Here is a 27,454-nt window from a genome sequence, read left to right as displayed (position 1 = left end):
GGTCTGTACAGGGGACCTTGGCCCTATGTGGTGTGTGGGTCCAAATGGACAGTCTGTGTGTCCCTATTGTGGACCCTGACTTCTCCCCCTATGTAGGACCTGTGGCTCCTTACAGCAGACCCCAGCTCCGCTGTGGAGGTTCTGTGGCTTCCTTTAGTGGACCCTTCTCCCCTACGGGCAGTCTGTGAGTCGGTCCCATGAATGGTCTGTAGGCCCCTAGGGACATTCTGTGGGTCCCTAGAGCGCTCTGAGGGTCCCATGGATGGTCTGTGGGTCTCTATGGATGGTGGTTCCCTATGGACAGTCTCTGGTTCCCTAGAGTGCTCTGAGGGTCCCATGGATGGTCTGTGGGTCTCTATGGATGGTGGTTCCCTATGGACAGTCTCTGGTTCCCTAGAGTGCTCTGAGGGTCCCATGGATGGTCTGTGGGTCTCTATGGATGGTGGTTCCCTATGGACAGTCTCTGGTTCCCTAGAGTGCTCTGAGGGTCCCATGGATGGTCTGTGGGTCTCTATGGATGGTGGTTCCCTATGGACAGTCTCTGGTTCCCTAGAGCGCTCTGAGGGTCCCATGGATGGTCTGTGGGTCTCTATGGATGGTGGTTCCCTATGGACAGTCTCTGGTTCCCTAGAGTGCTCAGAGGGTCCCACGGGTGGTCTGTGGGCCTCTATGGGCTGTCTTTCCCCATGGGCGGTGTGTGGGTCCCTACAGCGCTCCGTGGGTCCCTATGGCAGTCTGTGGGTCCCTACAGCGCTGTGTGGCTCCCTATGGATGCTCTGTAGATCCCTATGGCAGCCCACGGGTCTCTATGGCAGTCCGTGGCTCCCTACAGCGCTCCGTGGGTCTCTGTGGTAGTCTGTGGATCCCTATGGCAGTCCGTGGACCCCTATGGCAGTCTGTGGATCCCTACAGCGCTCCGTGGGTCCCTACGGCAGTCCGTGGATCCCTATAGCAGTCCTTGAATCCCTCTGACAGACCGCGCGTCCCACGGACACTCTATGTGGCCCCTCTCCCCTCAAGGCCTCCCCGCCCACCCCCGGGGCCCCGCCCCCTCTCCCGTCCCGCTCTCCCATTGGCCGGTGCCCACGGGGGCGTGTCCCGGGCCCGGTGCGGTGCGGGCGGAGCGCGGGCGCAGCGGGGCCATGGCCGAGGCCGTGCGGGCTCCGCGCCGCGCCCGCGGCCGCGCCAAGGTAACGGGGCACAGGGGGGCGAGGACGAGAGGGGGGGGACGGGGCGGCGAGGGGTGTCCCGCGCCGTCCGCACGCCCTGCGGCCACCGGGGTGGGTCCCGCGCCCGCCGGTGTCCGCGCCAGGCCGTGTTTACATCCGTGTTCGCTCGGCCCCTGATGGTGGAGGGAGGGAGAGGGAGGGGGGTAGAGAGGTGTGCGTGTGTGTGTGTGGGGTGATGTTGTTGGTTGTTGTTTGCTGTTTGTGTTATAAAAAGGGTTTCTGCTGCTCTGCGCTCCTAGTAACGCGGGTTTGGGGTAGCTGGCGGTGTGTGATAGGCCCTGCGCTGTGGCAGGATGTAAACAGGGTGTTTACTCTGTTGTCCCGCGGCCTCCTCAGGTGTCCCGTGCCCTGTGGGGCGGCGGGGGGAATGGGCAGCCACGGAACTTGTCAGCTTTGACGGTGTTTTAGTGTAGTGTCCTGCTGAGAGAGCTGGGGGTGTTCATCCTGGAAAGGGAGGAGGCTCCAGGAAGGCCTTGGAGCCCTTTCTAGTGCCTAAAGGGGCTCCAGGAGAGCTGGAGAGGGACTCGGGACAAGGAACGGAGGGACAGGACAAGGGGGAATGGCTTCAAACTGCCAAAGGGCAGGGTTAGATGGGATATTGGGAAGGAATTGTTGGTTGTGAGGGTAGTGAGGCCCTGGCACAGGTTGCCCAGAGAAGCTGTGGCTGCCTCTGGATCCCTGGAAGTGTCCAAGGCCAGATTGGACAGGACTTGGAGCAACCTGGGATAGTGGAAGATGACCCTGCCCGTGGAAGATGACCCTGCCCATGGCAGGGGGTGGAATGAGATGGTGTTTAAGGTCTCTTCCAACCCAGACTATTCTGTGATTCTGTGGTACTACATCTCATTTGTATAGAGCTGTCTTTGAAGTGCTGAGAACATGTGTAGCACGTGACAATGCTGCTTCATCATCTGTTGGTGCTAGAGTTTTTGAGGATCACTCTTCCTAGGCTTTAATGCTGTTTTAAGTGTGTTCCCTGCTCATGGTGTTAGTACTGACAGCTTTCTGAAGGCTTGATTTTCTTTACACAGAGTGTCAGTAGTTTCTTGGGAATGATCTGAGCTGAAATATCTCGCCTCACAAAATGGAAGTGTTACTCTTAGCTTCTTAACCTCTTTCTTCTTGTGAACTGCACATCATAGAGCAAGGGCATTAAAGTAAAAAAAAAAGTTCTGTGAAAATGATGAATTAGTTGACTGGTATTGTGTAAAAAAAGGGTTAAATCTAAATGGCTGTGATTCTTGAACCAAAGGCAAGTTAAAATTGGAGGGAAAGGCAGTCCCAGGAGAGTGAGTGTGTCATTGTTTTGGTTTTGATTCAGCCCCATGGCGTGTGCAAGGCAGTCAAACCCTAAAACTGCTGCCTCAGAGAATTGGTGAGTCATGGGTGCCACTGGTAGTTCATTAAGGACATGTGTGTGGTGACTCCAGTCCTTAGCCCTCCCTTCCAGGTGGAATTCACCATGAAAAAATTCAGTGGCCGTGTCACATGTGAGAACCCATAATTCTCCACAGCTGCACACGACCCATTCCTGGTATTTCTGTAGCTATTACTGTGCTCACCTCTGTTCGTACCCAGGCATGCCTGAGGATACAGTTTGGGGGTCAGTCACATTAAGGACTTTTCCGTTCCCATGCCTCAGAAACAGCTGTAATCCTCTGAAAGGCTGGAATTCTTGTGAGCTGTGAGAAAGGCTGGCTCAGCTGCGGAGCTGCCAAGTGGTGGAATGGAGCCCAGGGCTTTCTGAAAATAGGAGCCCCAAAGTTAAGCTTGTGCAGCACCAGTAGCACCAGGCTGATTGAAACACAGTGAGGTGGCAAAGCCACCTGGAACTGGTGAAGAGGAGCCTTTGTGTCTGCTTATTTCTGTGGGTGGCACTCAGTTACTCCGGGTGTGTTTCCTGAAAGGTTGCAGGTGTCCTCAGAGCTTGAAGTGCCATTGATGATGTGAAGGAAAGGAGAGTGGTCAGCCATGGGACAAGGCTAATGAGCCTAGTCATCCCTGGAAATGTCCAAGGCCAGCTTGGACGGGGCTTGGAGCAACCTGGTCTAGTGGAAGGTGTCCTTGCCCATGGCAGGGACGTGGAACGAGTTGAGCTTTAAGGTCCTTTCCAAACCAAACCATTCTGTGATTATAAGCCATTATTTCTTTTTAGCTTTCTTATTTAGTCATGCCGTGCTGAGCTCATCACCTAAACTCCCTCCTACCGTAGCCAAAGAGAGGAAGTTCAGTCTGTGATTCTTTGACGTGTGACTTAAGGGTAAACCTCAGCATTCTGATAGAACAGCAGGTTTTGCTTCCATGTTAGTTCAGAACCTGATTTCTCCCATCTTCATCCTTTTTCAGATGAAATCTCTCTTAAGGATTATGGCTTATTTTTTTATTGCCTTGGAAAGTGAGAGCTGAAAGGCACTCCGTAAAGTTTAAGTTGTCTTATCAAACAGCAGCGGTTTGGAGGAATACAGGACACTGAGAGAGAAAGGGAGTTTATTTTGCACAAGGACTGCAGGAGGGAACTTTGAGATTGTAGAGAGGAAAGCACCAGCACGTATTTGTGGAGTATGTGGGTCGGTACACTGTCAGAAATGTGATTCAGTGATACGGTATCCTGTGGATATTACAAACTTCGAGTTAATTGTCAGGAGATGTTTATTATGACAAGTCCCAGCTTTAAAAATTGCACTGATGTATTTTTAACCTCTCACTTGCAGCTTTAGCTGGCCTTGGAGTGAGTCAGAGCTGTTTTGTGATCAGAACTGCTTACAGGTTTTAATACGGTGGAGAACAGTCTGAAAGCAAAGCCGGAGTATTTCCGTTTTGTAAAGGAGCAGTGAGCATCTGTGTGGAGTAAAATTAGGCTTGAGATCAAGGTTGAGCTACTGCCTTGTTTTGAGCTGTTTTCATTTGTGCTTTCTCTTAAGGCAGAGGTATATCAAATGTTTGGTAAAAATATATGTGACACTGTCAGCAAGTTTCTAAAACTGTCATCTTTTCCCCAGTCCTGAAGGGATATTAAGAGCTTGTACTAGTTTCACCTTAGTTCTTTGTCGAATTATCTGGGCCATCCAAAACTGGAGCACTGTGACCTAACTTGTCAGTTTCACTCCTAATAAACTGGTAGGTGTACAGACATAATTTACAAATTTTTTTTGTTTTACAACTTGGCAAATGATTTATGAATGATCAACATTTTTTTGGATTTTCTGTGCTGTGCTTTGGGAAGGAGGCTATTCTACACCTTGGACTAGGTTTATGGGAATTATTTACTCTCAAACTAGTCTTAATTTAAAATTGATTTACAATTTTAATGGCACTACTAAGTTTTTCATTGTCTCTAGGGTGTATGACCTATTGAAAGTAGGTATTTCAGTAATTGTTCAGATGTGATGGTTTTAGGATGTAGTTAGGGGTTATATTGCAGACTTTGTTCTGAAACTGCTTTTTTGAAAATATTTTTCTATCATTAAAGTGTTCTGTAAAACTTAAGATGGATCACAAACTTTTTTTTTTCTGTAATACAGTGAAATGCAGTGACTTCCTTAGAGGTCAGGGTCCTGTTATGCTGATTATTTTCTATGTTAACGAAACATTCTGTCCTGTGATATTTATAGATATTTACTTACAAATGTTGAAGCATTGTGCAAGAACTGACCAAGAAAATACACACTGACAGTCAGTCTTCAAAGGGCAACTACAGACAAAGATCTGTTTGGTATATTTGTTTGTATCTTTAATATTATGAAATTTAATATGTCACGGGCTGTTGGAGATGTGATGTTGACAAATACTGCTTTTGGTGGGATTTGGGATGCAAGGTGGAGAGATTCACTTGACAGTGACACTGTTAATTTTTCTTTTTCCTAGGAAAAAAAGAAAAAAAGTAGTGAAGAGTCCCAGGTACAAGAGCCTGATGATGTCTTCCTCCCTCCTCTGGCAGAAGGGCCTTCTCAAGCCAGGAAGGTGCAAGTGGAACATCCTGGAGAATTTATAGAAATTCGGCTCAGAGATGAAGTAGAGGACGAGAAGACTGTAAATGATGTGTGTGACATCCCCCAGAGTCATTTACCTTCAGCAAGTGAAGGGGCTGTGACAGCGACTCTGGAGCCTCCCACGGGCGCAGAAGAGTTCAAAGCTGCTCCTTCCCATGAGGAATGTGTGGGGGATGCTGAGAAGAGTGGGAAAAGCGAGTCGGACAAGCCTCACAGCCCCGTGGAGGCGGTTGCCAGTGGATCAAGAAATCCCGATGTATTGAGCAGTACCTTCCAGCCAGGTGCTGCTGGCTCCCAGACAGTGCTGGGCTTTGTGCGGGACAGGGGAGCTGAAAACATGCAAGATGCTAAAAGTCCTCTTGCTTGCTCTTCAGAGAAGCTTCCTCCCAGCACTTCCCAGCTCCCTGAGAAGTCCAAGGCGCGTGTCCAGCGGCCGGGACTGAGGTCGGTCTATCCAGACCTGTCAGCTGAGCTGTCCTATGAGAGACCCACCATCATGGCAGTGAAACCCCTGCTGCACCACGAGAGGCTGTACCCAGAGCTCCCCAGCGAGCCAGAGCTGGTGCCCTTCACCAGGGAGCAGCTGAAGATCTTCGAGCCCTGCTCGTGGCTGGAGAATGTCGACTCCTATGCCGAGGAATTCGAAAGCGTGGCCCATCAGGACAGGCACGAGTTCTACGAGCTGCTCCTGAACTACCTGCGCTGCAGGAAGCAGCTGCTGCTGGCTGAGGCAGAGCTGCAGGCCATGACAACTGACTGCCAAAATGTGAAGGGGAGACTGTGGACTTTCAAAGAACAACAGAAGACTGTGCAGGTGCTGTTGCTGAAGCTGCTTTTGAGCCCAAACTCTTTGGATGCGATTCCGGAAATTTAATTTTACTTGCCGCCGAGTTTATCGTGCTTAAGCTGTTTTGCCTAAAAAGGATCACAGAATGTTAAGGGTTAGAAGGGATCTTAAAGATCATCTAGTCCCAAATCCCTCTGCCATGGCCAGGGACACCTCCCACTAGACCAGCTTGCTCAAGGCCTTACCCTACCTGGCTTGTGAGCATTGCCAGAGTTGGGGCATCCACAGCCTCCCTGGGCAGTCTGTTCCAGTGTCTCACCACCCTCACAGTATAGAGTTTCTTCCTAATATCTAACCTAAATTTCTCCTCTTTCAATTGGTACCCATCACTCCTTGTCCTTATCACTACAGTCCTTGATGAAGAGTCCCTCTCCAGCTTCCTTGTAGATCCCTTTCAGGTACTGGAAGGCTGCTATGAGGTCTCCAGACAAGCTTCTCTTGTCAGCTCCAGCTTTCTCAGCCTGTCTTTGTGGGGGAGGTGTTCCCTTCCCCTTACCAGTTTTGTGGCCCTCCTCTGGACTTGCTTCAACAGTTCCACATCCAGAGATTATTACCTTTGCTTTCTGCCTCACCCCTGACCCCCAGTGTTTTAGAGTATCATCCTGCTGAGACTTTAAGGCAGTTTGTTGTTTGATTTTTAACCTCTGATGAGTGTAAGGTGGTGGGATGTGTGTTGGTGGTCCCTTTAGGGGTCAGTCTCGTGTCTGCGGTCAGTCAGAAAAAGGTGTGTGTGCCCAGTTCTGCCCGTGGTGTCAGGTGAAGTTTGCAATTTGCACCACAGCATTCCAGGCAGACGGGGGGGATACGTGGTGCAGTGACTGTAGCACTGATGTCCCATCTGGCCTGCTGCCTGCAGGGACAGTTTCCATTGATGTCATTCCTGCTGTCAGAGCTGGCAGCTGCAGAGGAGCTCCAGTTGTGCTCGGGGGCAGCCTTGTTGCTCAAAGCAGAGAGTGTGAGGGGTCCATCCACCTTTAGTAACTTTCTCTGTAAGTGTAGCTGTGGCTTTAGCTACTTCCAGGGTGGTAATGGTACTCTGCCACATTTTTGTCTGCAAACTGGAGGGATTTATGGAGCTCTTTGGGGCACACATCAGAAAAGGTTTTCCCCAGACTTGTTCTGTGTCACTTGTCTTTGGAGCTCAGCATTGCAGTGGGAGTGAATGAAATTGTTCTGACTCTTTATAGCCAACACATCATCCAAATTGTCCAAGGGTGCTAAATACCTATGCACATGGTAGCTTTCATTGGTATTTCTGTGAGTGCAGCTCCTCAGAGCTGAGAAACTGAACAGTTTTGAATCCTTTTTCCTGGGGAATAACCCTGAACCTCACTGGACCCTCAGTTTTGTGGTGATAACTTTCTACACTGAAAACAATTTTGACTTCACTCTTACATCCCCACTGGTCATCAGACACTTGGCTAAGCTTTCTGCTTGCTTTATTCCATCCTGATTCACTATATATTTATTGAATATCTTGATACCAATTCGAAATTCTTATTTTAGTATTTAGGAAACACAGGGGTACTTTTGAGCTAAGTTTCCAAAGTGCTGGTTCTGAAGAATGTTTTCTGGGATATTATTTACTGAAAAAGTAACGGGAATGTTATTTATTAAAAGAATAAGAGGAATGTTTTCTGTTGTGGTTTTCTTGTGCTGAAGAATTAGAGATAGGGCAGAGGAAAATTGGACTCAGCTTTTGATTTCAGTTTGGGAAAAAGAGTGCAGTTATTTTCTGAAAATTTTAGACATGCAGTGGGGAATTGCTACAGATTATCAGTTCTGGGAGCTTAGAAAATATCTCGTTTCAGTGCGTGTTTTAGCTTTAAAATAGCAGATCCAAGTAGTTGTGGAAAATCTGTAAACTGAGAAGCAGGTGCAGTCACTGGGAGTGAGACATCTGGTTTTGTTCAGATCTCTCTGTGCTGCAGAAAAGCCACTTCATGACCATTTCTAGATCTGAGTTACAGAGGTATACAGATTTTTTTTGGAAGTCAAAGATATGAGTCTGTGGTAACCAGCAGCTCTGAGAAGTGCGAAGGATGTTCCCAAACGTTTGTCTTTCCCCTTTATGGAGCGTCCCCTTTCATGAAAGCTTTGAAATCTGTTGAGGAGAGGGTTATATCAGAGTTAGTTTCCTTTAAGCTTGACCCAACAGGATGGCAAAACCTCTCACATGAAATAAATGCTCTCCTTTCAGGGTGTCTGTGCAGACCAGTGCAAGGTGACGGGTCACCATCGCTACCAGACCGTGGAGCTGAACGAAGGCGTGTTGGGGGAGCTGAAGAAGCTGTTTGAGGCCAAGGCAGAGCACGTGCACCAGACCCTGGCCCTGCACTCGTACACCTCGGTGCTGTCCCGGCTCCAAGTGGAGTCCTACGTTTACAGGCTGCTCAGCAGCTCGTCCCTGCTGAGGTCTGTGGCCCTTCAGCAGCAAGAACAAGGTGTGTTGGTGGTCTGGACCACTCCCCCTGGGGGTCAGGGTGCCCAGTGCCTTGTTTACCTGCAGTTTTGGAGTCTTGTGGTGGGATTTCTGTGCTGGAGTGTTCCTCCTCTGATTCAAAAGGCTGTTGATCTTATGTAGGGATCAGTGAAACTTTTTTCTCACAGGAAAAATACTTCAGCTCTCTTAATTTACTCTCCTGGAGAGTGCAAACTGAATGCAGGAGTGACTTCTGTCTGAGCTGCAGACTGACACTGATTACTGTATAGAAACATCATGTGGATGGGACACCCAGACTCCCAATCTTTTCCTGTCCAAGGCAACATATAATAGAGTTCTTTTTCCAAACTGATTGTGCACAATTCTAAAATGAGCTGGATATTTTTCTTGCTTTGCCTCCTCTTGGATGGCCATTTGAAATCTTACGGCTGCAATACTTAGAATTATCTTTTTGTTTTTCATTCTGAGTGTTTCATTTGAGTTTGTGCCAATGTAATCCTTGGGCTAAAGTATTTCTCCTCCTCCTGCCCCAGATATTTTTATTTCTTAGTCCTCCTCTCTTTCCACCCCACCTCCCAGATTATTTGTATGTATAGTTAATGGTGGTTCTTACAAAGTTAATCTTGAGGGAAGGCCTTTTGTGCAAGTAACCATGGTATAGTCTTATAATTAGTGTCCAGTGCTTAATTATAAACTACTTAAATGAAGTACTCTATGTAAAGTGTTCTTCTCTGACAGATTTAGCAAGCAGCTGTGTTGAAATGTCTTGGTATCTATAGATACAGAGAGCAGTTTTTTATGTGGCCCCAAACCCACTGCTTGTGCTGCTACTTGCTTGTCAAAGCTTTTTAATTCTGTTCTTAATTTACAGTTTCAAAGCAGTCAGAGAATCTTTCTTCAGACTTGAGCCACTTGAAGGAATGTGTCAGTGTCCTCTTCAGCTTCACTCGCAGAGTTATTGAAGATCCTCAGTTTCAGAGTGACCTTCTCATGTGGCTGCAGAGACTGGTGAGGGAGCAGGCATGGATATATCTGATCCAACATTTGGGATGAATTCAGGAGTCATTTCTGAAAGTGTTGTTGCTTCTCCCACTGTCCCATGGGCAATGATTTTTTTTTTTTTTTGATGTGGTTTGTTCTACTAGAGGGACAGAATATGTTAGCAAATCTTTAGAATTGATTCCCTTGTTCGATGAAGTCATGCAGCATTAATGAGGACTGACACCTGAGCAGCCAGTACTGCTCATTTTGGACTTCATTATGCTTTTGCTCATTTTGAAATTAAAACTATTCAGACTTGTCATGTTTGAGAAACTTATGTTATTGCTGATTTCTAAATAAATTAATAAATTATAATAATAAATAATACATTTTAATGCAGTTGTAGAAAAATTAATTGTTTTACACCAAATAAAACAGTTTGTGGCTCATAAGCCAAGCAAACAGACTTTTAAATATTGTTCTCCTGTAACATGCTCTGAAAATTGAGGTTTGTTAGAAAACATGGGAAAAGAAATGAACAAACAGTATTACTCTAGTTAGCAAGACTATAAAGAATTTAACTTGGAAATTATTTACATGATTCCAATACACTTCCCATTAGGGTTCTGTGCTGCAAAGAATTGGCTGTCCAGGTGACCATCTCTTCCTCTTCAACCACATCCTTCGGTGTCCAGCTGGGATCAGCGAGTGGGCTTGTCCATTCATTCAGGTGTGAATGTTTAATTCTTTATTGTCAGAAAGTGGGAGTGGGGGAGGGTGAGAGAGGAGAGTTTCTCCTGCCTAGTCAGTCCCTGAAGACCGACACTCCTTCCATGTGTGTGGAATCGTGGTGATGGTGAGGGGTTTGTCAGGGGATGAATTTAGCCCTGATAGCCCAACCCTGTGCAGGTTAACAGGGGAGCACACTTCCCTCTTGACTAGAGAGATTCCAGGAAAGAGAGTCAAGGGCTTGCCATGGGCCTCAGAAGGCCTCATGCACCAGGTTTTAGGATTGTTCTCCAAGAAATTGAAAGAATATTTAGACTTGAAGCAACAGCTGTATATAAGACAAGTGAGATTGGAGGCAGCTCTGTGATGTGTAAGGGATGAAGAAGAACAGACTTTTTTTATCCTACACATGGAAATGGGATTGGTTTCACTGCAGAGTTTATTAGTTGATTTCAGGGGCAGAGGAAAGTGTTCCCTTTGTATAGATCAGAGGAAGTGCAGATATCCAAAGGCATTCTTTTCAAAGAACATATTTGCTCCTCCAAGAGGATAAAATGTTGGAAATCTAGCCAGAGAAAAAGGACTGCAATTGCATTAACAGGAAAGGCAAATGGTGCAACGAAAGCATTGAATAGAGTCATTTAGGTTGGAAAAACCCCTTGATATCATTGAGCCCAATCATTAACCTAACATGGTAGGATCCCAACTTCCCCTGTGCTCAATGTCTGAATTCCCCCTGGTGCCCAGACCTTCATGTGGAACAAAGAGAGGCGTTTTCTTTCTTTGCAGTGGTTTGTTTTTTTTTTTTTTTCCCCTCCTGTAATTTTTATAAGTATTTCTTTTGGACAACTCACAATATTTTTCCGTGGCAATACTTTCTCTAGTGTGTGGGTGCTGTCTTTTATGGATATGTTTCAGTCTTAACAAAATGCGAGGGAGAAATGTGAATTTCTCTGCTAAAACCAATTTGCCCTTTGTTTTACTTATTTGGATTTACTTAGATTTTTGCATTTAATTTCAGATCAAAGTCTTGGATAACCCGTCAGGCGTCTTTCATTTCATGCAGTCTCTTGCCTTGCTTATGTCCCCTGTCAAGTGAGTATGAACACGCTTTTATAAATATGTTCTGATTATTTAAGAGTAGAAAACATGACACACAATCTAATTGTAAAAACTCTGGAAGTTCATTGCAGGCAAAGTCATAAAAGCAGGCACAAGTAGAGTCACAGTTTAATTCAAACTTTGTTTACTCATTCATCTTAAAATTCAGCCTTGGCAATACCTTCTCCTGCTGTACACAGTAGGATGCAGCTTACTTTCAGCTATGAAACAGCTTGTGAACACTGACAGACCTGCAGATTTTTTTACTGTGACTTCTCAAATAGCACTGGCTTTGCATGGTGGCCTGTTTTGTCTCTACAACAGAACCTGAGTAAAGGTGCTGGTATAAACACTGGCTGGGCTTCTTCATTTATTCTTCATCCCCCCTTTTTTTTTCTTTTTTAACTAGAAGGAATATGTGGTGCTTGGAGAAGCTAGTTAATGAAATCAGTCATTAGTGAAAACTGTTACATGCTTCAGATAAAATGTATAACCTACGTCTCCCACTGCCCAAATTTTAGGGTCAAAGAATCAAATTGCTGGTATTTGGGGTTTTTATTGTGATCTTGAAAGTCTGGCCCTGAGTTAAATGGAGTCTGTTTATTGGAGGCTGTTATTTTCAACAGTTTTATTTTCACATTTCCCTTTTAGAGCTGCCTGGGGAAACCAGTGTATCCTGAGGGGTTGTGGGACATGTGTTGCCAGAGCATTTTGATGCTTCTGATTTGAACAAGGGCTGACTTAATGTGTCTGGGGTGATGCTCTCAGCTGTTGATACCAGAACTCAGAGACTGCACATTGTCTGTACTTACTGGTAAAGGAGCTGAGTCTAGTCTGTTACAGCTCCTGCATGTCAGGAACAAGTTTGAGTTCTGAATTTGGTTTATGAGTATGAATTTGGTTTATCAGTATCTTAGAAGTTGTATTTAATTTTTAATACATTCATGTTATCGGCGTGTAAGTTCGAGGAGATCAGGAAGGTGCTGCCACTCTGGAGTTCTGTGGCACTGCTTGCAGAGTTCTGCTGGTACATTCCAGGTTAAAATTGTAGCATTCGACTTCCATCTAACTTTTTATATAACCTTTCTGTTCGTTAGAGTGGTTTGTCTGAACAGCTAGGGATTTATACAGATTACAGTCTGAAAACTAGCATCCCAGTCTTAAGGTGGTCTAACACATGGAACTTAAACTGGATTGATTTGAGGCAACTCTTTCAGGGAGGGTCTTAAGTTGTGGTAGCTCAGCTTACCTAGGACCAGTCTTAGGAAAACGTATGTGGTGTCCAGCTAATCCAGCTTTGAAGTTATAGTGTGGAGCTGGCCTGCACCATCCTGCTTGCTATTGATTCATCAGGTGATTATCCTTAAATGTTGTAGAATATTTCTTCTGAAAGATGATATTCTTCTTTTAATTTTTTTTTAACATCATTTTTCTTACACATCTGCAAGAAGAGTGATATTTCTTGCATATTTAAATGACCTTGCTGTACAGGGCTGAGAGCCATTTATGTTGTCCTGGATACTTGGAAGATAATTTACTGAAGGTGTGAGTCTCTGAGAATATCAGGTTATCAGAGAGTCATTCACAATCACAGAATTGTTCAGGTTGGAAAAGACCTTTAAGATCACTGGGTCCAGCTGTTAACCCAGGACCGCCATGTTTGCTGCTAAACCATGTCCCAGGTGCCAACATCCACATGTTTTTTGAACACTTGAAGGGATGGTGACTCTGCCACTGCCCTGGACAGTCTGTTGCAGTGCCTGATCACCCTTTCCATGAAAAAATTTTCCCTAATATCAAATGTAAACCTCCCTTGTTGCAACTCGAGGCCGTTTCTTATTCTTTCACTTGTAATTTGGGAGCAGAGCTTGATCCCCCCCTGGCTCCCCCCTCCTGTCAGGGAGTTGCAGAGCCAGAAGGTCCCCCCTGAGCCTCCTTTTCTCCAGGCTGAGCCCCCCCAGCTCCCTCAGACGCTCCTGCTGCTCCAGCCCCTTCCCCAGCTCCGTTCCCTTCCCTGCACACGCTCCAGCCCCTCAATGTCTCTCTTGTCTGAGGGCCCAGAACTGCCCCAGCACTGGAGGGGCCTCAGCAGTGCCAGCACAGGGAGGGCACTGCCCTGGCCCTGCTGCCACACCACGGCTGGGACAGCCCCGGGGCCATTGGCCTCTTGCCCTCCTGGGCACACCTGGGCTCGTGTCCAGCTGCTGTCACCAGCACCCACAGGACCTTTTCTGCTTGGGCAGCTTCCTGGTGCACTTGTTAGTTTCTCGTTCTTGTATCTGGTTTTTGGTTTTTTTTTTCCCAATATCTTCTCTTAACTAAAGATGTTTCAGAGTTTTTGATTATCTACATTTTTTTACACTTGATTTTTCGCTTTAAACCAGAAATCGTGTGGACTTCATGTGCCATATGAAACCAAGTGAAAGGAAAAGTTCCTCTTCGTCTGGGAAGGAATCTGGGAACTGGACCCTTGTAGATGAAGGAGGAGAAGAGGTACAGCAGATGACTTACTTTTGTTTCTTTTTTTTTCCTTTTACACTTTTGCTCAAGCTTATTGATCCTTGTGAAACAGATGAAGAAAAACTGGCTTTTTAAGTTAAAAAGCATGATTTGAAATTTACTTCTGTTTTACTCTGCTTTTATCCCTGTAGAGCGTGGAGCTTCCTAGAATGGATATTAACAGATATAATTCAAAACGTTTGGGTTGCTGCTTACAAAACTGTAATTAATACAGTAGTGAAGCACTTTTACCATTGGTTTCATTGTGAACCTACTGAAAGCACCTGTGTTTGTCTGTAGGATGAGGATCCTGAAACAAGCTGGATTCTGCTTTTGGAAGACGACTTGATTGCTCTGTTGTCACAGTTTCCATTCCATGAACTCTTTCAGCAGTTCCTCGGGTTTAAGTCTGGAGGTAAATCAGTTGCTAAAGAGTTATTCTTAATTTTGCTTGTGCTAATTGTATTAATGACTACCACTGCCAAGAATGCTGCTGCACTTTGAGACTCTGTGAGTGAAGTAGTAAGAACCTGAGCAACAACTCACAGGCTAAATAAATAGATGAGATGCAAGTATATATGGAAGGGTATATATGAATTAAAAATGTACAACATTACTAGCATGCACAACATTGGAATCTTTTCCCTGAGTTTGGATCTGGTTGGCAGTTAACTCCCAAAAGTGCTTCCAGAACTGTCTTCCCCCTTGCCTTTTAGCTGTAATCTTACTGTGATTTTTCTCGGTTTTTTTGCAAAATCTTTGGACAAGTGCATGAAGATAATTTCTTGCTGGAAGTCTCTTATAACCTGCATAGTTTATTTGTACTTTGATACTTAACAGGTGTTATTGTTCATTTCATAAACAAAAATGTACATTTCAATTCACTATAAAGCTGGCAAATAATGCACTATTTGCCAGCCATATGGTGAATGGTTGCTTTGGGTGCTTCTTAAGTTACTTAAAAAACCAAAACTAACACTCTTTTTTGGTCTTGTTTTTCTGTCTTTGTCTTAGGTGCTTATTTTCCTGAGAAAACAACTCCCCAGGAGATGATGAAGATTTTTGCCTTTGCAAACTCCTTAGTGGAACTTCTGTCTGCGGGGTTAGAAACATTTAACAGAGCACGGTACCGGCAGTTTGTGAAGAGAATTGGTCATCTCATCAAGTAAGAGAACATTTTCTCTGTGATGTGACTCAATTTGTTTCGTATGGCCCGGTTTAAAGTTCAGAGCTGCCAAAAAACCCCCTCAAACCAACCATCAAACAACCAAAAAAACCAAAGTAAATGTAATCAAGACCTAAAAGTTGCTCTTTATTTTTAAATCTCTGTCAGTCCCTTACTATGGCTTCTAGGAGCATGTTCTCAACAGGCAATACAGTTAAATTGGTAACAAAATCCTTTTTTCTTCTTGTGTTATGTGAGCAGTAACTTTCTCAGTATAATTTTTCTTGAATGAGCTTTCTGCATGTACTGCCATTTCCTTGTGTACAGTTATCTTAAGGCTCTGAAGGTCACACACAAATTAATTTGGTATAACAGAATAATTTGCATTGTTTGCCTGCAAAACCAAGGAAGGAGAATGCAGAAATTTTATATTAATGGAATTTCTGAAGAAATCTCTGGAAGGCAGAGGACCATGTCTCTTGTGACCAGACTCTGTTCTGGTTGGCCTTGTCTATGTTTTCATGTGGTGATGACATACTTAATGATCCCCCTTTGACTTTGTTTGTTCTCCTGTGTAGGATGACACTTTGTCATGTGAGTGACCACTGGGCCCAGTATGTTAGTGCCAACAGACAATATGGATCAGTAGCACATCCCTACTCTCTGGAAAAATTGCAACTGGAGTTTGATGAGCTGTTTTTTAGGGCTGTTCTACATGTTCTGAAGGCCAAAAGGTGGGTTGTCCCATGTGATTTATACTGGCTGCATCTTGGAGGAGTTAGATATTTGAAACTGGGATTTGGAGTAGCTTTAAATGCTTAAATGGTTTAGACAGAGCTGAAATACTTAGGATTTTTTCAGTGCATTGGTAGCATCAAGATGGGGAGGAATTATGCCATTGATTGTAGCACCTGGCAGAAGCTCTGAGGACTTACTCAGTTCAGAATGATGTTAACTCAGAATTTGAGGTGCTAATACACATCCTCACATTCCCAGTTCTGTTGTATAGCAGAAGTGTGTGCATAGGTCTCCTTTTCAAATGTTGGGATTTTTCAGGGTGAAACTGTTTCTAATTGCCTCTTCAAATCCAACAGGTTGGGAGTCTGGTTATTCATGTCTGAGATGCCTTATGGAACACTATCCAGCAACATGCTTTGGAGGCTCTTCTTTGTCATGCACTGTGCTGAGAATGAGCACCTGGAAAAGCTCTGCTCTGCTCTGCAGCCTGCTGACTGCAAGCAAAGGCTCAAAGGTAAAATTCCTACACACAGGACCACTACTAATCCATTCAGCTACTGCTGCACCAGCTATGGGTTTAATTCTTTGCAGGTTGCATTGTCAAATACACCCTCAACAGCATGTCTGCTCCAGTGGCCTTAGAAATGTCTTGGGCAGTTCATGGTTTTCCAGTACTTATTTGCCCAGACTGATTTTAACAGCAATTTTCAGATTTACTGTCCATTTATTTTTCTCTCTGGCTCCTTCAGAGCTGCAAGAGTGCCATGCAGTAGGTACATCTTTTGTTTTCTTGTACCACTTCCTGTCTTGACCTTCAGGAGTATTTGGAGAGCGAGGTTTAAACACTAAAATAGAGAATTCTGTATCACTTAGTGTTAGTTTGGTAGTCTTTTGGTTGGGTTGGTTTGTTTGTTGTTGTTTTTTGTTGTTTGTTTGTTTGTTTTCTTTTTTTATTGTTGGTGTTTTTTGTGGTTTTTTGCGGGTTTTTTTTGTTTGGTTGGTTGGTTGGTTTTTTTTTTTTTTTTTTTTTTGGTGAGCTGACTGTTGAGCTCTTGACAGTAAAATAATATTTTTTTTTAGAGTTTCCATTTTCCGCCTCCCCCTAAACCTCCTAGTTTTGGCTTCAGTAACTTGCATTGTGGGAGATCTGCTAGTCTTCCAGAAGTATGTGTTTCCCTTATCTCAAGCCTTCTTTTGACGTGTTTCTTGTCCTAAATGGCACCTTTTCTTTCTATTTCCTCTTGCCTTCTGTCCTGTGTTGATCTCCACAGTGACTGTGGTGGCTTAAGCTGTAGCAGAGTTATTAAGAGGCCAGCTGGAATGCTACTTTCCCTTTGCTGCTGCCTTCATGGAAAATATTTCGGGACTTGGCTGACAGGGGGACAGGTAAACAAAGCAGGAACTCCCTACTTCACAGCCTCTTTGCTGTCTTGTGGGAGAGCAAATCTCATTCTTGTCAGTTGTACTTTTCAGCTGGGTGGTAGGCCAGGTGACTATTTTGGTGGAGAAGCAGAAGAAAACGGTGATCTTGAGAGGTCACTGAGTGTCCTGGCTCTGTGCAAGCTCAGCTAACATTTAAGGCAATTTACACGGAGTGGGAGAGAGGTATCAGCACTGTAGTTGTGTGCACTTGATGAAGTGCTGATCTGATTAGCACTTTACAGCCAAAACAGCAACAGTAACACTGTTTCAGTACAATGTCTTTATTTTTCTTTTTGCTGTAGAATTTTTACTGCATCTCAAAGAGAATGTAGTATGATGCTGTGAGTTGCAGTAACAAACACTGATTTATTTTCAAAATTATTATTTTTTTTAGGCATTGTTTTGCTTCTAGGTAACTTTTTTGTTTTAAATTTCCTGGTATGCTGATGCAGGATATTTTTATCCTCTTCATTCTCCTCAGTGTGTGATGTCAGCACAATGCTGTTTTTCACCAATGTCTAGACAGGGAATATCAACAGTTCTTTCAGTGAAATCCATTTAATCTTCTGAAATACCTTCTTTTGACTGACATCAATATAATGCTTAATTTACTGTAATTAATACCGTGGAAGACTGTGACATTAACATTCCCTTGGGAGAGAATCTTTTTTATTGATTTTCCTTCCCAAATTAAGCTTGAGAAAGAGTGGTGAATCTACAGCAAGCCTGGGTAATTGATGGAAGCTTAAGCTTGCATGTGTAGAGGTGAGAGCATAGTTGCTTTTAAGGAATAGTCAGAAATTGCTTGATGAAATCATAGAATCATAGAATCATAGAATCGTTTGGGTTGGAAAAGACCTCCGAGATCATCGAGTCCAACCCTTGGTCCAAATCCAGTCCATTTACTAGATCATGGCACTCAGTGCCACGTCCAATCTGCGTTTAAAAATCTCCAGGGATGGTGAATCCACCACCTCTCTGGGCAACCCATTCCAATGCCTGATTACTCTCTCTGTAAAGAATTTTCTCCTGATATCCAACTTAAATTTCCCCTGGCGGAGCTTAAGCCCGTGCCCCCTTGTCCTATTGCTGAGTGCCTGAGAGAAGAGACCAACCCCCACCTGGCTAGAACTTCCCGTCAGGTAGTTATAGACGGTGATGAGGTCACCTCTGAGCCTCCTCTTCTCCAGGCTAAACAACCCCAGCTCCCTCAGCCTCTCCCCATAGGACTTATGCTCCAGTCCCTTCACCAGCCTTGTTGCTCTTCTCTGGACCCGCTCCAGCACCTCAATATCCTTTCTGAACTGAGGGGCCCAGAACTGAACACAACACTCAAGGTGTGGCCTCACCAACGCAGAGTACAGGGGAAGGATCACTTCCCTGCTCCTGCTGGCCACGCTATGGAGTGCTGTGAGGGAGCTGAACTTACCAGGACAACCTCTGGACTATGGACATATCAGGTATAATAAAATACCCCCATGGGGAATTAAGGAAAATCCAGTTACTTGAGGTTATTCTTGAGTATGCTAATAAACTTGCTTTGGATATCATGTTTTCATTGACAAGCAATGACCAAGTAGTTTCTCCTTGATATTTCAGATCTGTGTGATTACAAGCATGTGTTCTCTTAAGTTTTATAAATGTAAGATGAACAGTTTCATCTTTGCTTCCATTGCAAATGACCGTGAGAACCTGATGAGCAGCACTTGCTCAGAGAGGCTGTGGCTGCCCTGTCCCTGGAAGTGTTCAAAGGCTGCTTAAATGGGGACCTGGGCAATCTGTTCCAGTGAGTGGCATCCCTGCCAATGGCAAGGGGTTGGAACGAGGTGATCCTTAAGGCCTCTTCTAAGCCAGACCCTTCTAGTATTCTAGGATTCTGTTCCTGGTCAGTTTCCCTGCTGCCAGTAGCAAGATTTGAGGAGCCACTGATTTTTAGGGTGTCTCTGAATTTGAATTGTAGTGTGGTCTGGGGAAGAGAATTGGCTCAGTTGGCAAGTGCGTGGTGAAAATGTGGTGGCCCCACTGCGAGATGACAGGATTTAAGTGGAGGGTCTCTTCTTGCCTTATTCCTTGTCCACATCCTTCAGTCTCAGGTGATGGCTTGGTGTGGGTTTGAGGAGCCCACAGACAACCCCTTCCCCACGCTGTGGGTCACTGTGCTGTGCCTTTAGATACAGTAAAGGCATGGTCATTTTTTTTATGCCCTTCTGCATTACCCTAAAAAACTGCAAACAAGAGAATGTAATTCTCTGTAACTTCTGCCATAAGGATGAAATATAACATTAGGAGAGGGAGGCTGATGGATGAGACATCTCCTCTGTGTCTACTGTATCTACCAGGAGCGTAGTTTATCTTACTGTATGGAAAAACTGTTCCTTAAATTGCACAATCCTCCAGCCTGCTGTTCATGAGGTGCTTTGCCTGTACAAGCCTGACCTTCTCAGGTTGAGGTACAGTTGCAAAATTCTTGAAAGCCCTTAAAATAGACTGTAACTTAAGTGCAAGTGTTTAATCACAAGCCCGCTGAGCACGTGCCTGTACAGGTTGGGTAGCTGAGTGCCACAATAAGTGCTTTTTCTGTATATTCCACTGCTATGGTAAAATCACTGTAAACAGTTCTTACTGGCATGCTGTGCTTCAGAGGAGGCAGACCACTCTCCAAACCTTTTTGCAGCTCAAGTGCTGCTTTCAGTCCTTGCTTTGCTGCAGAAATTCTATTTAGTTATATGTTAATTTAAAATTATTTTACTTTAAATAAAATATTTTAATATTATTTAAAATTTTAAGTTATTTTAAAACCCCGTGGAGGTTTCCTTGTACCCTGGCCTTCCTGTTGTCCCCCAACCTTAGGAAAGGAATATTTATTTGTGTTTGGCACCATCTCACTGTCGGGTTTAAAGAGGAAACCTGAAAGCATCTCCTTAGCCTTCCTTCCTGTGTGCAGCTTCAGTTCTCTATTTTCAGAGGTATGCTCCAAACAAGTGCACCCAGTATTTTTTCTTGTATTGAATTTGAGAAATTGAGTCTCGCTTTTCCTTGTAACTCTTATGCATAATCTAAGCCCAGGGCAAAATACTTGCAGTATTTTTATTTGTAATCGTCATAGAATGATCTCCCCAGTTTAATTGCTGCTTGAGATCAGGGGATGTGAAATGGGCAATGTCTCTCATCTTGATCAAAACCTCTCTGCTGTGCCTGGATGGACTGAGTTTTAATATTCTCCTGGCCGTGTCCTGATTAAAACTAGAATCCTTTCATATAATTTGGGCTTAATCTGTGGAATTAAGTGCTCTAGTATGTAATGGAAGCCAAAACTGTGATACTGTTTTTAAAAAGCAGAAAGATTCAAGTAGTTCTTCCTGTGGATGACTGACATGGCATAGTTAAAATAATATTAAAAATTGAATTCCAACCACTCCTGAAGAGAGGCTACTAATTTACAAGACTCCAGTGATTATAATTCCTTTGTTACTGGCTCCTTCTCCGGGACTGGAGTGTGAGTGAGTGTATAAATGTTGATATCTGTCCTGTAACACTTTTTATCATGTTTCTTTCACTTGATTTTTTTTTTTTTTTCCCTAGACCCACAGCACCTCGAAAATTTTGAAAAGTATCTCCAGTCAATGAACTGCTCAGAAGAAATCTGTCTGCTCACCACATTTGCTCAGATGGCACAAACCAAACGGGCTGATGTTGATGAGGATTTTATCAAAATCATTGTTCTGGAGATATATGAGGTGAGTGATGTTACTGGCCCATTCAGGAGAAGGATGGAAGTGCTCTTTCCATTTCTAACAGTGGAAGGTGTGGAACTTTCTTGGCTTCTGTTGTTTATTCTACCATGGAACTAAGAAAGGGCAACTTCTGAGATTTATAATCTGGCACTGAATTAAAATAGCCTGAAGGACTTGGTTTTTATTTCTGGGAAAAAGAACAGCATTTCTGTAAACAAATCCAGAATGAAACAAATGAAGAAAAATGGGGTGGTTTTTTGTATTGTTGTTTTATTTTTCTGATGCAGATCTAACCTGTAGCTCTGAACTTCCTTGTGTGGTGTTTTTTCTGTTGTGGTCTCTAGATTTTGGCGCTAATTTTTTTTGTGTGTCGTGGTGTTGGTCCTGTGCTTAATTTTGGACTTTGTGTTTAGCACTGTGACATAGCAGTTTCTTTGTCTCTTGGGGCAATCATTTTCATTTTAATGTTGGCATTTATGAGTAATCTTTGTGCACGATGACCAGTTACTGAACAATTCAGTTCTGTATTTTCCAAAAGACGTTTTATTTCAATGCCAGTGAAGGTCAGCCAAGACCAGTAACTTCTTCCTGCTCATATTCCCAGGTGTCCTATGTTAGCCTTTCCACAAGAGAGACGTTTTCCAAAGTCGGTCGAGAACTCTTGGGAGCCATTGCCAGCATCCACACACAGATTATTTCCATACTGCTGGATCGAATTAGAGAGACCATTGAGAAGGTTGGGATGGTAAGTGACAATGTCCATCATTTAAAGCAGTTAAAACTGGAGGCCATAACCAGACTGTGTCACAAGATACGTCTTGGCATGAATGGATTGTGTAAAGACCTGTCTATGGGGTTTTTTGGTTGTTCCACTCCTTAAGGCAGAAGAGCATAATGCTGATTATTGTGTTGAGCCCTGATTATCCTTTTTTTGCTGTCCTCAAAGGTTTCCTTGTACCTGTTTAAAGAGCTGCCCTTGTACCTGTGGAAACCTTCTCCATCCGAGATAGCGCTGATTCGTGACTGGTTATTAAATTACAGCCTGACAACAGTGGAGAATAAGCTTGCCTGCATTATCCTGGAAGGACTGAACTGGGGATTTGGGGAGCAGGTATGTATTGAAAACAGTTTTGAAAACTCCTCAGTTTTTCAGAGCAAAAGCTTTACTCAACTTGGGATTAGAAATGAACTGGAAAACAGTTAATTACGTGCTTTATATAATGTCTGTGCACTTAATAGCACAGGATGGGAACTTCACAGTAATTTTATGACGTTCTGCTCATGCTGCTTTCTTGTAGCTGAGATTAAAAGAGACATTTAAGCAAGAGTTTCCTCTCTCTAAACAAGAGGAAAGAACTGACAGGACAATTTTTATGATTAAGATTAAGATGCCTGTGGCTGCAGAAATAGAGGAATCTTCCAAGGAGTGTGTAGGAGACTGGTGTGGCTGTAGTTTGCATGCTGGTATCCAGGTATGGCTTTCACAATGCAAGAAAACTAATGATTGAAATGAAAAATTTCAGAACCCTGAGCATTATTTAAATGATTAGAAGTTGGTCCATATATTGGGTTCCTCCAGGAGCTTCGTCAGTTCAGGATCCACTCGAGGGTAAATGCTATTTTAGAGAGAAACAGAAATAGCTTGGGGAAAAAAAATCCTGTTGTCTATGTTCTGCAATCCATTTTAGCATTGCAGCCTGGGCATTTGGTCATTCTGAACTCTTCTCTTTGCTGTGTTGATGCTTGTACAAAAATATTGACTTTTTCTCCCTGTTTCTTGATGACATGTGAAGAAAAAGGGAAAAGGTAGGGAAAATGAACAGAGAGATCTTTGCTGTGCATTAACAGGGCCATGTCTGTGCCTTCTCTTATGGAGAAAAACAGTTCTGTAATGTGGCAGTTGATAAGAGGAAATTACTGTGTTTTCATACAAAAAACATGGTGATGTGGTTTGGGTTTGCTTTTAAAGGGAAGAATTCCAGTTTCTGTGTTACGTAATTTAAAATGGCATCTATGGATTTTTGGATTAATTGCTATAAATTCATGAAATGCACATGGAAAGTGATTGTGATCAACTTTTTTTTTCTTTTTTTTTAAATAATCTATTTGTGTTTGCCCAGTGTGAGCCCAGAATTCTTAAATGTTGGGCTGAATTTATCTTATGGGCAAGATTTTGCCTGGATATCGTAATATTTAATTTGAACTACCAGAAAGAGATTAAGATTTATTTCTCTGTAGTGCAACTGAATGATACAGTTGTAGAGACCTCTTAAAATTACATAAAGTTTTGTGTTCTGATTCTGTATTTAGCAGACTGCTCTTCATCTGGATCCAGCTATTCATTCTGAAGTTGCATTGATGGTCCTGGAAGCGTATCAGAAATATCTCTCCCAGAAACCCTATGCTGGGCTGCTTTCTGAAAGCATAAAGCAGGTATCCATTCTTCAGAATTACAGGGAATACCTTATGGATGGTGATAATCAGGAAAAACTGCAAGTCAAGACCTTGTTTTCTTTCTTTTATTTTTTTAAAGATGTTCTATCTCGATCCTGCTAGAATACCATAACATACCAACATTCAGTGTTGTCTGTACCCACAGAGCTATCTGAAAACAGCTGTTAGGCTTATGTGGAACATCTGTATGAGAATCATAAAATCATAGAATGGTTTGGGTTGGAAGGGACCTTAAAGATCATCTGTACCACGGGCAAGGACTAGACCAGGCTGCTCCAAGCCCTGTCCAACCCGGCCTTGGACACTTCCAGGGATGGGGCAGCCACAGCTTCTCTGGGCAACCTGTCCCAGGGCCTCACCACCCTCACAGGGAAGAATTTCTTCCCAATGTCCCATCTAACCCTACCCTGTGTCAGTAGGAAGCCATTCCTGCTTGTCCTGTCACTCCAGGCCCTTGTAAATATTCTCTCTCTATGTTTCTTGAAATAGTCATTTTAATTTTGACCCCCATGTAGATCTGTAGTTGAATAGTCACAAACTTGAGCAGAAGAGACATCCTCCCTGTGATTCCAGCTCGTAGTATTACCTAATTTGAAGACTCAGATGTTAATCCCTTTAGAAGCTTTTCAGTCAGTGCTGTGTGACCTGAACACCTCACAAATGTTTGTTACGTTGATTTTACAGCACATCGGTCACTGAGGAAGGGATAGCTCCAAGTTACAGAAGGGGAATGGAAGGATAGAAAGATCAGGATTAAAAAAAATCTCTATTTTCATTGTTCAATCCAAGATGCTTCCATTTATTTATTCAGAGCTTTTAGCATTGTGCTGTACTTTGTCTTCTCAGTATTTCTTGTACAATGTTTCCTCCTCCCACGTGCTTTTCCCCCCCGTGTTTTCTTCCCACACTCTTCATGTTCCTTGTTGTCTCTGCTCTTTTCTGACTTGCCCCTCTGCACTACTTGGCCATGGTTTGTTGTTTTGTGCCAGCCAGAGGAGTTCTCTATTTTAAGCCTATTTCAGCCTTGACTGCCACTGGTACTGGGGAATCTGTCCTGACTTGCCTGAACTCGTAACTGGAATTAGAAAGAAAATAGTGCTTAGGTTTTTGTACCCTGGTTCTGAGAGGGTGAAATGCCTGCATTGCCTCCCAGCTCTGCAATTTACACTACTCTGTCAGAGTACGTACAGTATTTTGTTTTCCCCAAGATTTATAATACTTTCTGATCTAGACAGGATCTTCATGACCATGGACACATGTACGTGGCACAGACTCTGCCTGTCCACATTACAGACTTCTTTCTAAGGAGAGGCTGCTAGGTTTTAGTTGATTTTTTTTTTTTTGACATATGCTACCTTTTTTACACTAGCTGTTCTAAACGTTGTAAACATTGTGGAAGGTTGTTGTGTGGCTTTCTTTTTTCAGTAGTAAAATCAAAATTCAATCCAAGATCCACATCCAACTTGGAAAAATCTAGGCAAACAGTGTTAAGTTGACAACCTTTACTAAAAAGGATGGGAGGGGTAGGGAGGGGAGGTGGAAATCAAGGCAATAGGAACAGAGTGTTTAGATAAACTACATGGTGTGTCTAAAGAATAACTACTGCTGGTCTGATCATACAGTCATAGAGGGTTTGGGTTGGAAGGGACCCCAGAGATCATCTAGTGCCAGTTCCTGTGTCACAGTGTTGTGATAGAAGAGCAGGCCCATCCGAGCTGCCCCAAGTCCCCGCCTGGAGCCACGTGTGCTGTGTTGTTTCAGCTGTGCTCCCTCTCATTTCTGCTCCTGCTGCTCTGTCCCAGGTCTCCTACTTAGCCAGCATTGTTCGTTACGGAGAAACACCGGAGACTTCCTTCAACCAGTGGGCTTGGAGTTTGATTCTGAGGCTGAAGCTGCACAGGAACGACCGCGGGGTGCAGCAGGGCGGGCCGCCCGTGCCCGTGTGCGACAGCGCGCTCGACGCGGCCGAGTCGGTCGCGCTGCACCCCCTGCTCAAGGCTGTGAAAGCAAACATCCCCATAGGCTGCTACCTGGCACTGGCCATGACCACCCTGGGGCACAGGTAAGTGCTTCTTGTGTGTTTGCCTTGGATGGGTGGCCCCAGTGACTGGCCCCAGTGACTGAGCAACCTCCCCGGTGGCGAGATGAGGGTTGTTAAAGTTCTTCATGCCTGTTTGAATAAAAAAGGACTTGTGATGCAAGGCATTGAGGAGTCTGTTGGGGACAGCATCTCTCTTCTGAGGAGACACTGTGGGAGTTGGGCTTGTTTAGCCTAAAGAAAACTGAGAGGGGATCTCATTAATGCACGTAAACATCTCAAAGGCGGGTGTCAGAGGATGATACCAGACTCTACCCAGCGATAGGATGAGGTGCAATTGCCATAAACTACAACACAAGAAGTTTCACCTCAACACGAGGAATAACTTCTTTATATTTAGGGTAGCAGAGCTCTGGAACAGCTGCCCAGGGAGGTCGTGGAGTCTCCCTCTCTGGAGACAATCCCAAACCCACCTGGATGCCTTCCTGTGTGATGCTCCAAGTGACCCTGCCTTGGCAGGGGGATTGGACTAGAGGATTTCCAGAGGTCCCTTCCAACCTTAATTATTCTGTGATTCTGTGATTGTAGTTGGACAGAATCACAGAATCATTTAGGTTGGAAAAGACGCCTGAGATCATCGAGTCCAGCCTTTGACCAAACACCACCATGTCACCTAGACCATGGCACTGAGTGTCACATCCAGTTGTTTCTTGAACACCTCTGGGGATGGTGACTCCACCACCTCCCTGATCAGCCTGTTCCAATACCTGACAACCCTTTCTGTGAAGAAATTCTTCCTGAATTCTTCTTTCAAAGAACACGATAGTTCCTTTATTTTGCTAATAGTATTTTTTGCCTTCTGCATGTTAAGGTGAAAATAGTCATTTGAAACAGTACTGTTAACCCCCATTTGAAACTGGGGGGTTAACAAGATTTCTCTGAACAGGAGTAACTTTTAACCACACTTACTGAAATGGCTATTCTACAGGTAATTTTGTTTAGCAGAGTTGCAGGACAGCATTCAGAAAACAGCGAGGACAAAAGACTCATTCATGTTGGGAATGATAAATAAAGAGCCTTATAGCCTTGAAACTGAACCTCATAACTGTGACTGTGTTTCAACACAGTCTTAACCAGTGCTGTCAGCTTCTTTGTAGGTAAGGCTTTTGGGCATAATCAAATATACTGGTTGATTAAGGTACAGAGACACACAAAATTTAATCAGTCCTTACCGGATCTGTTTTCTCTGAATTTGTGATCTCTAATTATCTGTTATTCAGAATTTTCACTAACTTTTTTTCTGTGTATAATATTGTGTTATTCTTTGAAGAGAAATTGTCTGAGTTATCTTCTCCTTCTCCAAGTCACAGCTTGATGATAAGATTATGCCATTATAGATACTTCAAAGCACTGGATTAATTTGAGACTGATATGGAGGCATTCTGGTTGAGGCTGGCAATTTTTCCATGACCTGGAGCGTGAAATAAAAAACCAAAGAACCTCTTTAGTTTGTCCCCCTGTACTTTCTCAGTTTGGCCTTGCAAAAAACCATTTGATATCCTTCTCCTGTATAAACATTAACACAATATTAATCGCATGCAAAACCTCAAAGCCAGTTATGTTTGTGAGCAGAAGAAACAAAGTGCTGTACTGTGTGTTTGTGACTTAATACACTATTTCATTTTCATGACCTCAGAGTAGACACAGGATTCATGTTTTGCATCTTTTTCCAATGTGCGCCTTTTCTCAGTCAGCAGAACTAATGCAATGTGCCGGACAAGTTGCAGCTACTGAGTTTTCTGGACACTTAAGAGTAGAATTTATCTCATCTGGGTGCGACCATCTGAGTACCTGCTGTAAGGAAACCCTCTGAGGTCCATCTACAAGTAGTGAAGAAAGATGTGCAGACCATCCTCCGAACTGAGGAGATGTCAAAACCAGAACATGTGAAACTCCCTTTGTGGGCTCTTCTTTTACCCGAACAGGGAGGCGAGTTGGTTGGGTTAGGGAACACCACTGAACTTTAAACTGAGATGTGGAGGAAGACCTGCATCTCCAGGGATTTTCAGAAGATGGGACACATCC

The 27,454-nt window shown here is 43.9% G+C and overlaps 1 protein-coding gene across 2 annotated transcripts in view; it reads left to right on the top strand.

The window, feature by feature from the left end:
* Positions 1 to 1,138: 1,138 nt before the first annotated feature.
* The window catches only part of EPG5 (ectopic P-granules autophagy protein 5 homolog), a 56,870-nt gene continuing 30,554 nt past the window's right edge, over positions 1,139 to 27,454 (top strand). The window contains exons 1-16 of one of the 2 annotated variants that reach the window (XM_027719977.2): positions 1,139 to 1,190; positions 5,094 to 6,032; positions 8,266 to 8,509; positions 9,380 to 9,516; positions 10,112 to 10,219; positions 11,240 to 11,313; positions 13,704 to 13,812; positions 14,119 to 14,233; positions 14,833 to 14,983; positions 15,562 to 15,717; positions 16,078 to 16,235; positions 20,726 to 20,880; positions 21,482 to 21,622; positions 21,824 to 21,988; positions 23,191 to 23,310; positions 25,134 to 25,393. In XM_027719977.2, the coding sequence (XP_027575778.2) occupies positions 1,143 to 1,190; positions 5,094 to 6,032; positions 8,266 to 8,509; positions 9,380 to 9,516; positions 10,112 to 10,219; positions 11,240 to 11,313; positions 13,704 to 13,812; positions 14,119 to 14,233; positions 14,833 to 14,983; positions 15,562 to 15,717; positions 16,078 to 16,235; positions 20,726 to 20,880; positions 21,482 to 21,622; positions 21,824 to 21,988; positions 23,191 to 23,310; positions 25,134 to 25,393 (3,080 nt within the window). In that variant the 5' untranslated portion in view covers positions 1,139 to 1,142. Of the gene's footprint in view, positions 1,191 to 5,093; positions 6,033 to 8,265; positions 8,510 to 9,379; positions 9,517 to 10,111; positions 10,220 to 11,239; positions 11,314 to 13,703; positions 13,813 to 14,118; positions 14,234 to 14,832; positions 14,984 to 15,561; positions 15,718 to 16,077; positions 16,236 to 20,725; positions 20,881 to 21,481; positions 21,623 to 21,823; positions 21,989 to 23,187; positions 23,311 to 25,133; positions 25,394 to 27,454 lie in introns of both variants that reach the window. The other variant, XM_027719976.2, reaches the window with a different exon arrangement.

This window comes from Pipra filicauda, unplaced genomic scaffold (assembly GCF_003945595.2).
Source record: "Pipra filicauda isolate LSUMZ 115617 unplaced genomic scaffold, ASM394559v2 scaffold215_size1667880_pilon, whole genome shotgun sequence".
Lineage (NCBI taxonomy): Eukaryota > Metazoa > Chordata > Aves > Passeriformes > Pipridae > Pipra > Pipra filicauda.
The sequence above is the reverse complement of the archived record's forward strand: the minus strand, read 5'-3'. Positions and strand labels throughout refer to the sequence as shown.